The 13793-nt window shown below is 34.0% G+C and overlaps 1 protein-coding gene and 1 pseudogene across 1 annotated transcript; one reads left to right on the forward strand and one right to left on the reverse strand.

Moving 5' to 3' along the window:
• The first annotated feature begins 1273 nt into the window (after positions 1–1273).
• LOC133694511 (transcriptional corepressor SEUSS-like) lies at positions 1274–8936 on the forward strand (annotated as a pseudogene).
• Positions 8937–9106: 170 nt separating this feature from the next.
• Positions 9107–10114, reverse strand: LOC133694512 (uncharacterized). Its single transcript, XM_062116050.1, has 2 exons — positions 9756–10114; positions 9107–9632 (listed from the first exon to the last, which is right to left on the reverse strand). Exons 1-2 carry the CDS (start codon positions 9982–9984, stop codon positions 9313–9315), a joined length of 549 nt encoding a protein of 182 aa, XP_061972034.1. The 5' UTR covers positions 9985–10114; the 3' UTR covers positions 9107–9312.
• Positions 10115–13793: the final 3679 nt, after the last annotated feature.

Raw genomic sequence — 13793 nt, forward strand, 5'->3', positions numbered from 1 at the left:
TCTCCCCATGTCCAGTTACATTCAAAAAAATTGATTAATTGGACGCCTCCTCATGACTGTTGGAAAAAACTTGACAAAGATGGGGCGAGCAAGGGAAATGTTGGTGCTGGGGGCCTGATCAGAGACTTTAATGGCAGGTTAGTAACAGGTTTGGAAGCTGGCGGAGGAAGCTGCGAGGACTTGAAGGCGGAGGAAGCTGCGAGGACTTGGGTTGACAAATTGGGTCTAGAGATGGCTTGGAGTTCAGATGTGAGACTGCTCCATGCGGAGCTGGATTCCCAGTTTTTCCGCTAATCTCTGGCCTTTCGTACAAAAAAAGGAAGAGAAAAAAAGAACAATGAACTTGGTTCATGGGATTATAAATTAAAAAATAAAAATTTATTATATATTCAAGTAAATCAAACCAATCGTCTTATAAATTTATCTTTTTATCCAATAAACTCAATCTGTGAAAGATTTTTTTTCTCAAAATCTTAAGGGGTTGACTTAATAGTTGAAGATATATATTTTATTTCTTGATTTTTTATATTTAAATCCTAAGACAAGTATTTAAAGAAAGTTTTTATATTTTGACAGTTAAAGATTATCTATAATAGCTTTTAATTACTATCTTAAATTAAAATAAAAAAAATATGTTGTTTTATCCCTCTTGTTTGTTTTGAAGGAAAAAAATTACATAGAAATAGATTTATTTAATATTTTTATATTTATTTCTTTAAATAAATATTTTTTTTATTCTCTTTCTATATATATATATATATATATATATATATATATATATATATATATACTTATAAGAAACAAACTATATCACTATGAAATATAAGTTGTTTTGGTTGAGGTAAATCCAGTCAGTGTAATAATTTTATGTTCTTGAGGATTTTTTCTCTCAAAATCTTAAGGGGTTGACTTAATAATTGAAGATATATATTTTATTTCTTGATTTTTTATATTTAAATCCTAAGACAAGTATTTAAAGAAAGTTTTTATATTTTGACAGTAAAAGATTATCTATAATAGCTTTTAATTACTATCTTAAATTAAAATAAAAAAATATGTTGTTTTATCCCTCTTGTTTGTTTTGAAGGAAAAAAATTACATAGAAATAGATTTATTTAATATTTTTATATTTATTTCTTTAAATAAATATTTTTTTTATTCTCTTTCTATATATATATATATATATATATATATATATATATATAAGAAACAAACTATATCACTATGAAATATACGTTGTTTTGGTTGAGGTAAATCCAGTCAGTGTAATAATTTTATGTTCTTGAGGATATTTCTTTTCGTTTCCCTTTCTGAATTAATTAAAAAAGATAAAAAAAATCGACGACTCTAACCAACACTGCCACCCAGCCTTTTCACTCGCTCTCTACGAATGTTGACACTCAAATACTCTCTCTTTGCTGCTAGCTGGCTTCTACTGTCACCTTCATTTACTACTTTCTTTTGTACATTTTGTAGTCTGTTTGGTTCCTGAGGAAAAAAAAGGAATGAAAAAGAAAAATGGGTTTCTTTTTTAATGCTTTCTTCTGTTTTATGTAACAATCTGAGGTTCAGTTTTGTCAAAGATTTCCTGCAATTCCTTGGCTATGTCTTATTGTCTGTGGAAAAACTGCTGCATTCTCTTTTGATTGTGGTTAATGTACTATGATTGGCTTCAAAAAGGTTAAGATGCTGAATTTTTGTGTTTTTCTTTGTTGGATTGTTTAGATAAGCTAATTTGTGCAAAAGGGTGTCGGTCAAGATTCATGCTTGTAGTGAAAATTCATGTCATTTTGTATAATGAAGTGAGGTTGTAGTTTTCTGGGTTTAGGCCAAGAAATGATACCAAGGAGGCCACAGACTCCAATTGGCGGTTCCTCTTTGTTTAACTTGTGCTTTTGAGATCAAATTCTGCTATTTTGGGGTCTCAAGGAGGTGGTTCCATGCAGCTAGGTCAGTATAACATGAATTTGGTTGGGGACTTTCCAAGTATGTCTTCTCTTATCAATCAGAGTTTTGGGAATGGTGGCTCGAGCTCTGGACTTTCTGGTTTGGAGTCTAATCCCATTTCTATGGTAGCAAATGATGTAAGTTTCAGCTCATCATCTGATGGTTTTAATATGGTGAGTTCTGGTTCATCCGGGAAAGTTCAAAGCAAGCGAATTGCCAACTCTTCTGGTAATCACCAACCTCACGTTCAACAATTTGAGCCACTCATGTTATCGCATGGGCAGAAGCAATTCCATTCCATTCGAGGTAGTTTAGGGGCGATGGGACCTGTAAAATTGGAGCCACAGGTATTCAATGAACAGATTGGTCCCCAGCGTAGGTTGCAGTCCTTGCAGAGTCTGGGTTCAGTGAAACTAGAACCACAACAGAACCAGATTGGAAGAGGCATTGGACCTGTTAAAGTTGAAAATCAACTTTCTGTTCAGTCGAATTTACGACAGCAGCAGCTCCTCCACATGTCCAGGCAGTCTACTCAGGCTACTTCTGCACAGATGAATTACTTGCAGCAACAGCAGCAGCAACCTTTGAGGGCATTTCCTCATCAACAGCCCCAAATGCAACAGTTTCAACAGCAAAATCTGCCAGTTAGATCTGTTGCAAGACCACTGTATGAACCTGGAACAGGTGCTAGGCGTTTGACTCAATACATGTATCAGCAGCAGCATAGACCTCAGGTAAAATTGTTTGATTCCTGGAGAAAATGAGTTTTGTCAGTTTTTGGCATTTTACTTGTGTGTTTGTAGTTACTGATCTTTATGTAGGATAACAATATTGATTTCTGGACGAAATTTGTGGCTGAGTTTTTTACAACCAGTGCCAGGAAAAGATTGTGCGTCTCATTATATGGAAATAGCCGCCAAACAAATGGCATTTTTCCTCAGGTATGCTGTTATATTGACGAATACTAATTGACAGAAGGAGATTTTTCTGAAGGGATGTGGGTTAAAGTAACAAAATGTCTTCGGTCTACCACCTTATCTGTGCTTTAGCTTCAATACTTCTACAATGGTTACCTTGTTCAATTTTATGTAAGAGAGGTGATGAATAATTGCATTTATGAGAAAGATAATCGGTAAAATGCACAACTTTTGAGCTTAAATTCTATCCGGTGCTATGTGTAATGCTACCTCTTAAGCAAACACTAGCTTATGTGTGCAGTTGTTTTTATTTGAATCTTTGTAGAATTCAATGCAGTCATGACCAACTTGGAATGAAAACCATAGGGTTGACTGTGAAGTTCTTGAGTAATCATATGGAACTTGTGAACTTGATGTGAGAAAACATTTGAAATTTAATGGCAATGTTGCAGGATTTGTGGCACTGTGAGATATGCAATCACAAACCTGGTCGTGGTTTTGGTATGCTATTTTTATAGCCTGAGCTTTTTTGTTATTTACCATCAATTTGTTATGAGTTACAGTGAAATTTTGTGTTGTATTATATTAAGAAAAATGTGCCATTTATCATATCTTTGTCTACATGTTATACAATCTTCCTACTATATTTTGCAAATTGTGGATCAAAACTCAAAATGTTGCTGATTAATATGTGATGCTCTGTAATTATGAATGCAAATTTTTTAAGGTATCTAATTTTTCCTGTATCAGGATTTCAAAAACTTGCCCTTTGTGGATGCTTGATCTTTTCAAAGCTGAAAGAACAACTGAAACATGTTCTCTCTCTGAATTCGTGAGACATTTATTGCAATCTATTTAAATGTTTAAAACTTAACCTTGTTGGACATGGATCAGTTTTGAGGGGAAGTAGGTTTGTGAAGAGAAGGCGCAGATATTTTTTTTCCAAATGTGATGATATCAGTTGCACAAAGAAAATCAAAGTTTAGAGTTTCTCGCTTTCTTTTGATTAAATGATGCAGATGTGAAGTTGATCAACATTTGATGAAAAAAACGAAGTCTTCAACAAACTTTAAAGTTCCAAAGATAATAATTTATATAAAGTGAAGAAATTGCATCACCATTCTCTTTTCTCTTTCCGAAATAACATTTGATGTCATGTGCAGTACTCATTCTTCAAATCTTGTTTCTGCACTTTCAGAAACAACTGTAGAGGTTCTTCCCAGGCTGTTCAAAATCAAATATGAAAGTGGCACTTTGGAAGAGATTCTTTATGTTGATATGCCTCGTGAATATCAGAATGCAAGTGGCCAGATTGTACTTGACTATGAAAAAGCAATACAAGAGAGTGTTTTTGAGCACCTTCGTGTAGTACGTAATGGTCAACTTCGCATCATTTTCTCTCCAGATCTGAAGGTTTGTTGGTTGATAAATGGGCTTCTGGGGAATATTTAGATCTATATACTTTTATTATTAATTGATATTATCATTGATTCCCTAACTATCTTACTTCTTCCACATTCTCTAGATTTGCTCTTGGGAGTTTTGTGCATGCCGTCATGAGGAACTTATTCCGCGAAGGTTGATAACACCTCAGGTTGCTAATTTAATGCTTCTAGTCTGTATTATAAATTATGTTTTCTCGTGTGTGGGAAACTTGCTGCAGCCTTTCGTGGAGTCATTGAATTAGTTTATCATGCTTAGTGTATGTTCTATTCAATTCTCAGAATCTATCGTTGAATGGTCCTTTTTCTTTCCATATTCAGATTTTAAGTTCTTATGAATTTAGAGATTGCGTGAAAGTAGGTGGGAAATTTCCTCCTTCATATAAGCAGCAAGCTAAACTAATCTAGGAAGGTAGAACACGCATAAATTTGCAAATTAATCCAGCAGTGAAACCTTATACTTACGTATCTACATAATAAGCCATCTAGGGGATGGCTCCTAATGGGATTGGTGAAGGGAGGGGTCTTAAATAAATTCCTGAGATGCTTGGCCTCCTTGTCTAGGGAATTGGTCTCCATCCTTGATGAAATGATTCTCTTCATGCTTTTCCTCGATACTTAATTGGAAGTGCCTAATGATGGTCAATATATCCAAGTTTCATCAGCTTGTAGAAGATGTGTATGAAATTTCCCTTTATGATATTTGAGATGCTTCCAATGCTGGGCTGATCTAATTACTGCAATACTTGTCATCAGAGGTCAATTATTTTCTGAGTCACAGCTATGAATATTTTCCAAAATCAGAATCACTTGGTTAAATTCTGCTCTGAAGACTTCCACTTTTATGTGAGTGTGTGTATTTTTTCACGTGGATAATTTTTTTCCGTACATGATTTATTCTTTCTTGTCCAGTGGTGCTACTGAGGTGGTAAGGTGGAGGTTTTGTCAAATTCTTGTGCAACTTTTTATAGATCAAATTCCTATCTTGTAGGTAAACCAGCTTGGAGTTGCAGCACAGAAATACCAAGCTTCTGCTCAAAATGCTTCATCGAACTCATCTTCACCTGATTTAGAAAGTAACTGTAACATGTGAGTTCTTTTGCTGTGAAATTCATTTGATTGCGGTCATAAGTTGGTGGTGGTTTTTTCTTGCCACTCTTGGAAAATTTCATAGTTGAAAGCTTGTTGCTTTTTGTTGCACTTTACTTTGCTGAATGATGAAAATTACTGAACCTGAGAGGTAACATGAAGCTCCCCCATCTCACCACATGATCTGAAAGATCTTGCATTCTTTATAATGGACATGCTCCACTTATTTACATAATTTGTGTCATGTGGATCTTTGGGCATTCAACAAGCAACCTTGATGATGTAGCTTGGAAACTAAGTCAGCAAATCACTGCCCTTAACCATCAGATCTGCGATGTGAATAAAGTTCTTTTTCCATCCTACTCAGCCAGGACAGTTTTGCATTTTATGTTGTTGGATTTATATGGCATATCAATTTGGTGCCCACCCTCCTATGAATAACTGAAGGAAAATGCAATTAAAGTTATTTTGAGTAAAACTATTGCAATATGCTAATTTAATTCTTTGACTCTCAAATAGGGATTGATTCTCACTCCGCTATTCACCTTCATGATGATGTCGGTGTTAGCATCAAACAACTTGGCCTTTGACATTATTATGACTGATAAAGTGGAAACAAACAAGGATTGCAATCTAATGCATTTAAGATGTGTCTGGCATGTCATAGAAAAGTTACATTTAAATTTTTATCTGTGGGGCTACTCGATGAATATTCAACTCAATATAGATAATTTTTAGATGGCTAACTTGTTCAATTGATTGTTAGATTCTCAATTTGATACATATGATGATTGGTAAACTTGGTGGAACTTTTATTCACATCAGGCGGCCTTTGTTTGGCTTATATTTATTTATGTGAAATTTCCAGGTTTCTTGCATCTGCTTGTCAACTAGCAAAAGCCTTGGAGATACCTTTAGTTAATGATTTGGGATACACAAAGAGATATGTGCGTTGTCTCCAGGTACCATTTATTGCAATTTTCTGATTTCCTATTAACCATGCTTGATTATTGGACCCAAATAGGGTCATCTCTTTTTCCTTGGTTACTAGTGCACTGTTTGATATGTTCTGGAAATGGCCAAGGCATGATATTTTACTCAAGTCAAATAGTTTCTCATGTGAATTCATTTGAATGTGGTTTAAACTTGCTCGGTAGTTGCTCCCATGCATTTTTCTTTTTAGGCTTTTTTGATGCCATTGATGCATGATATCCTCTCCCAGCCCTTCATTCCTGCCTGCCTGATTTGATGTTTTGATCTTTGTAGTAACAGTGCTTACCAATTTACCTACCAATTGACCTTACTCTCGGGATTTTGGATTTAAGATCTATATCCAGCACTAACAAAGCACATGTACTTGAAGATGAAATATGCATCTTCATTTTTGTTCAGATTGCATTATATTTGAAATGTGATATTTGCATTCTGCTTGTTTTGGAGAATGTTGGACTGATCATATCTTGATTTTTTCTTTCTTTTTGTCTTTTTTTTCCTTCATGTTTGGTTAAACAAACTGCAGATATCAGAGGTGGTTAATTGCATGAAAGACTTGATTGACTATACTGCTCAAGAGGCTGGCAAGGGACCATTAGGTAAGCTTAAAGAAACTTCCAACATTTGGTATATGTTCTTTTTGACCTGTTCTGATTTATTGCAAATATAACTATCAATCAATTCTTATCAGCACAGATTGCCATAAGCTGCAACAGTTTGATGTTCTTATCTTTTATTTCTCTTTAATTTTCTCATGCTTTTGTGCTGATTGAAACTTTCTCTAAACTTTCACATCTATGCTTAATCAAAAAAGACATGAAAAGAAACCTACAAATTGAAATTTTCTAGGGAGGGTGCGTTGAGTATCTAATAATCATTCATCTCACCACCCAAGTAAGCTTGTCGATGATATGCAGAAGCTTTCTTTCCAAAATAAAAATAAAAATACATCCTTGCATAGAGCTTCCTTAAAGTAAAAGCTAGTAGCTTTTACAAACACCAAACTGACAAATAGATTGCAATGACACCTTGCTAGCTGCTGCTAGGTTCGTTGAGGATTCCCAAGTATTCTGCTAAAAGGGGGGAATAGCTTCAAAGGTTATATATTGGTGAGAATGGATTAATATATTACTTGACAACCTATATGTGACAAAACAAACTTCTCCTATTTATCCCAAACACATCAGAGTTTCCTAGAACGCAGGCTAAATTTGAATCTTTTGAGTTTTGACTCGTGGTTATTTAAGTTTTTATTTCATATAATAACATCTTGTTTGTTTTCCAGAGAGTTTGGCTCAGTTCCCCCGCAGAACTAGGCCTTTTTCTGGGCTTCACAGTTCTGATCAGCAACCACCTGAGAAAAAGCAGCATACTAAACCTACATCGAATGATGATCTTCATTCTGTACAGGCAAGTGTCATGCATCCTTCCACAAGCAATGGTGTTGCAAGTGCAAACAATTCCCTCGGCACAAGCTCCACCTCTTCCTCTGCCATTACTATTGCCAGGCTTTTTCATCAGAATTCCGTGAATTCATGGATTGAAAATCAGATGACTAGTCCCGGCAGTCCATATACTGGGACATTTGTTCAGATTCCATCTGCTGTCTCTTCAACCACTCTGACACTAGCTCAGCTCAATCCCTCCTCTCCCTTCTCTTGTTTAACACCATCATCATCTAATAATCCTCAAAGTTCTCACAATATGTTAGCTGCATTAACTGCAATAAACCATGTCAGTTCAGCACATTCACCTGTTCAAACACCAATGGAGCAGTCATCTCAGTCAAATGAGGTTGATCCAAATGAATTTCAGAGCTCTGTTGAGAAAATTATACAAGAAATGATGATTTCTTCACAGTTCAGTGGGGCAGGTGGTATGGTCAGTGTTGATTATGAAGGAAATGATATAAAGGACATAAATTGGGTCACACGGTCAACACAAAATGTGTTCACCAGCGGCCCTTGCCTGGAGGGCAGTGTGATGGGAAACAAGAAGTCAGGTACTATGGATGGAGGATTTGGGAGTTTGAATGGTCAAAATCATATCTCTGCCTCTACTAGCAGATTCACAGATGCCATGGGGAATGTCTCCAGCACTTTGTCTGGTAGGTTTGCCATGCCAGTGATGGATCATGATGCTGGTATGAATCATCAACAACAGGCACTGGCTTATCAGTTGCGTCTTGGAGCAGTAAATAGATTTCTTGATAACCAATTTGATTAGAAATCTCCCTGAAGAATAGTTAATTTTACTGGTACTTTCATGGTGATAGTTCAGACCTAGTACGATACCATTCAGGTGGTGATACAAGGGGCTTGAGACGTGGCCATTTTATCCCTTCTGTTGAATCATGAGAAAATTTTGTTTCCTTTGACTGGCAGCAGCTGCATATTGTACAAATATAGAACTTCTGCCAATAGGCAATTTCAGCTGATGGTGATGGGGAGTAGATATTTTCTTAATTAGCCAGAGATGGATTAGAATTTTATGTTTTCAGAAAGAATCAAGGAATATTCTGCTTTGATAATTAGTTCCATTTGTTCCATATCTTTCTCTAAGCTAATGTAAAATTCTGCAATACCTTATCACTGCTGCTTCGGGATTTCTTTGCACCCGAATCACTAGGAATCCTCGTTACTTCAAGATATTGTTCTCAGTTACATATAAATGGTTAAGGATGGTTTTTGCAATCGCCTTGGTTTTTTGGGTAAGCAATGATCGACCAATTTTCATGGATGCATTTTAGCTCAAGCTCAGAATTGCGAGACACGCAGCAATTGCGGTTCAGCAGATACATGTTTTTATCAAACTAGACTATCATGATATAAAAACTTGGGACAACATTGACACGACAAATACAAGGCAATGACAATTGTAACTAATGATTTCTAAATGATGTTTGCCGCTGCTCTTTATTCTCTTCAAGCTTCAACGTATTTTTCAATGGCAGCTGCCAAGGTAGCCTTTGGAACTGCACCTATAACACCTTCCTTCTTCTCTCCATTCTTGAACATTAGCACTGTGGGAATGCTTCTAATCGCATATTGTGATGCAATGTTTGGGCAATCATCAGTGTTCACTTTGAAACAAGCAATCTTTCCTGCGTATTCTGCTGCCAATTCATCAATCACCGGTGTTATCATTCGGCATGGGCCGCACCATGGTGCCCAGAATTCAACTAGAACTGGGATTTCACAGCCAATAACCAGGCTATCCCAGCTTGAATCTGTCACCACTTGCACTGTAGAAAAAAAAAATTAATCCCAAGAACATTCAGTGCACAAGCGCAAGCAAAAATGAACAATAGTTGTTTTTTTTTTTTTTATATAAAAAAAGCTATTGTGAGGGAGGGAGAGGGGCTTACCTACACCGACAGCTTCTTGAGCTTTGCATACAATGGTGGATTTATGATTTTTGACTGAAGCATATGAAGAAGAGAAAGAAGATGGAAATGACAAAGAAGAAGACCTCCTTAACCCCCTGCCCGTGGGCAATTTCAACTTCTCTTTTGAGCAAGCTACATGGTTTGAACATAATACTCCAGCTCTAGTAGTCGACATGGTGCTCATATTCATGCTTGCCTGCAGAGCCATGAACTATATGCAGCTTTTCCCCCTCCGTTTGCTAGTTTTTATATCCTTTGTTTACTTGGAAAATGAATCCTAGATATCCAGATATTAAAGGGTACTCAAAACAGATAAAAGAAAGCATGTGATCTTTCTTTCTTTTCAACTCGTTGGATTTTTAAGTGGATATTGTAAGAGAAATGTAAGGTTGAGGTGACTCCACTCGTGGATGAGATTTTGTCCCCATATATCTCATCACATGAAACTACTTCGCTCTGGAAAATAACATGTGGATTTTTGGATCTCTATTGTAAACAATGTGCACAGAGCAAAGGTTTTTTTTTGTTCTTTTCTTTGATAGATATTTACTTTTCCGTCGATAAAGAAAAAAAAAAAAAAAACTCTTGACAACAAAGGCCACCTACCAATCTACTATAGAGTTGTTAATGGGCTGAGCTCCACTTGGATTTTGTCAAAATCTAAGTGGGCTTGAATCAAAATCCAGTAAAACTGTTTTAAGGGTTTAAGATGAGGCCAGCCTCAAACTGGGATGCCATAGTCTTCGATTATTTGGTTCTAGTCAGTTCATTCATATCCATAAGCTATAATGGCTAAGAGTGATAATGGTTAAGAGTGATAATTTATGTGATAATGAGATCGTGAAAAAAACCTTAGATTAGATATGAACTTTTCATGATTATCTTGTGAAGATTTGGGTTGTTCTTGAAAAATAAATTCCTTGTGGATACATAAACTCTGATATTTAAGTTAATACATATAAGAGGTGAAAATAATACAAGGAAAATAAAACAAAATGAAGTGGTAGATAAGAAGAAGAAAATTCTCGTGCAAGACTGTTTTTGTCTTTTAAATTTATGCATGGAGTTTAAGACTTGTTTATTCTTACATGTGATTGGGGTATTTATACATCTAGTTCTTGAGCTTAGTTCATGAAATTTTTTTTTTAAATTGAGTCAAGGAGTGTTATGACATGGTTGTCATTGATAAATATATTAGTGATAATATTTTTCTAGAAAGTTGAGAGTTGCTATGCTATGTTTTTTATTAGTGAAGATGTTGACAATTATAGTACCAATAAATAACAACAGTCTAAAAGACACCATTGGTGAAGATGTTAGCATTTATAGTACCAAGAAATAATCATTGTCTAGAAAAGTATTGCCGGTATTTCATAGAAAAAATTGTGTGAACATGGAAAGTTTATATATGAGACTTGGAAACTTAAAATGTATAGAGGTGTGTGTATGACATTGCTGGGTAAGGAAGAAAAGAAAATGAAAAAGGAGAGAAAAAGAAAGAAAAACCCATTTCTTTGGTTTATCTATACTACTAAAGGAGCAACATGACTAGTGTGTGGAAAGGTTGGCCATCTTAGCCATTGGTACTAGAGGTATTATCATTAGAGCTTGTGTGTGACCCCGATATTCCATCCTTTCTTTTTTTATTTGTTTTTTTTCTTTTCCTTCTTCTTTCTCTTTGCTTGTCTTTTGTGCAAACTCATTATTCTTTATTCTTTTTTAGCCATTGGATCTCTTTATTTGGTTTTGTAGCCATTGAATCCTCATAAAACTTGTGAGTTGACTTTTACTCATTATTACAACTCACGAGAGAAAAATTCTTGTGCAATGCATTAGACATGCACAAGAAAAAAAAATGTGTGGACATGGTTAGGTCTTCCAACCGTTTAGACCCAATCCAAATTTTTTTTTTATTGCATCATTAGTTAAGGAATTATTAGATACTCTCAATACTATACTAATTCATTTAATTATGTGATTACATAATATCTAACTAAATTGCTTATTTTGTTAGTTGACTTGTCAATACCGATGAATTCTACAGTACTCAAGTTATAACTATTAATATTTATAATATATAAGAGAGGTAAACACAATAAAAAGAGAGTCATATTCTAACTTACCAAAAGTGATAAGAATATCTTTTCTTTTTAAAATTTAAATATACATATGAGGAGGAATTAGAAAAATAAATTTTAAAAAATAAAGATATTCTTATCATTTTTTGTTAGTTTGTATGTGATTTTCTTTTTCTTTTATGTATATTTCTCTATGATCTAAGTATTAGTAATTAAAGCTTAAGAATCATACAATCTTTCTATAAGTGCCATTACTATCATCTTATTTTTTGTTTCCAAAAGGAAGTTTCACTCTATATTTTAAAAATATCTCATATCTAAATTCTGAAAAGAAGGTAAGGAGATTAAAAAAATTATGCAATATTATTTAACCAATAGTCCTATGGATTGTTTGTTGAAAAAAGAAAATAGACATTTTCTTTCTTTTTTTCCTTTTCTTTTTCTTTTTTCAAAAAGATAACTATTGTCAAATAAAAGATTCTATATTATGTTGTCTATAAATTTGGTAGTATTAGTCAACTCTATAAATTATGAGTCACTTCTAATTAGGATAATGATTTGATCTGGTTCGTAATTTCATACCTTGTATTCTTCTTTAAATATGAATTTTACAGAGATTATTTTGATTCAAGTTAACATATTGATTTCTAGATAATACTTTGTCTTCATGGTATCAGAGCAGGGATTTGATCATTGACTTTTTCTAAAACCCTATATTTTTTGTTCTCATCCCTTTGCCACTCTTGTTCAGTGTGTTTGAAACAAAATCTATTACTACCCATAGCTCTAGTAATGAGCCACACTCAGTCTAAATCACCATCATCCATCTTAATGGCAATAACTTCTTATGTTGATCTTAATATGTGCATATATATATATATATATATATATATATATATATATATATATATATATAAAAAAGAACGAGAGTAAATAAGTTATCTGACTGACAACATAAGATATAAAATCTAACATATGGTACCTAGGATGCTGGAAAATCCAAGGTTATGCTACGTGAACTCCATGGATGAAGATATAAACTCTTTATATATATATATATATATATATATATATATGTGTGTGTGTGTGTGTGTGTTATTCAATGACAATGGAACTCTAGGATAATATTAACTAAAAATATTTTGATTTAGGTAATCAATCCCAAGTTTACGACTTGACTTTGAAAGATGGTGAGATTTGACAAGGGGAAAACAATGTCACCAAATTCTTTGACACACTAAAATGATTACAAGACATTGATATGTTTAATGATTACAAATTAATGAAAATCTATAAAGAAATGCAACCATTACAAGAAACATAGTAGGACTTTTAGATTTACAAATTCCTGACTGGACTTAATGTTGAGTTTGATAAAGTAAAATGAAAACAATAGGTAAAAAACCCCCATCTCTAATTGGAGAGGCATTTCAGAAGTTAAAATAGAGGAAAGCTGCATAGAGATCATGCTTGGAAAAACAACAGACTCCGTGACAAACACAAACATGTGGTTTCTGTAGCAAATAAAAAAGCCTTTTTAGTAAGGAGTATATGGAAGAAATTCTAAGACTTATAAAGTTCAATTCATTATCTATTATTCCTAGTGTTTTACTCGCTCAAATAAATAGTCATCCTTGTGCTCTATTTTGTTGTTCAAATCTTGCTTCTTGAATCATTAATTCAGGTGTAACCCATCATATGATCAATTATTCCCATCCATTTACAAATTATTTATCATGTCCTAGTAATGAGAAAATAAAAAATGTAGATAGTAGTTTCTTACCTATTGCAGGGAAAGGGTTAATAACAATTTTTAAAAGTATAAATCTTAAATTTTTTCTCCACATTCCTACACTAATTTGCAATATTATTATGTGAGTAAACTAACCAAAAATTGTAATTGTCGTGTTATTTTTTATAATTCTATCTATATATTTTA

Source organism: Populus nigra, chromosome 5, assembly GCF_951802175.1.
Source record: "Populus nigra chromosome 5, ddPopNigr1.1, whole genome shotgun sequence".
Lineage (NCBI taxonomy): Eukaryota > Viridiplantae > Streptophyta > Magnoliopsida > Malpighiales > Salicaceae > Populus > Populus nigra.

Coding starts and splice junctions, on each gene's coding strand:
- LOC133694512 (XM_062116050.1), bottom strand. CDS start 9,984: ATGGCTCTGCAGGCAAGCATGAATATGAGCACCATGTCGACTACTAGA. Junction 9,633..9,755: donor TCAAGAAGCTGTCGGTGTAG/GTAAGCCCCTCT, acceptor TTTTTTCTACAG/TGCAAGTGGTGACAGATTCA.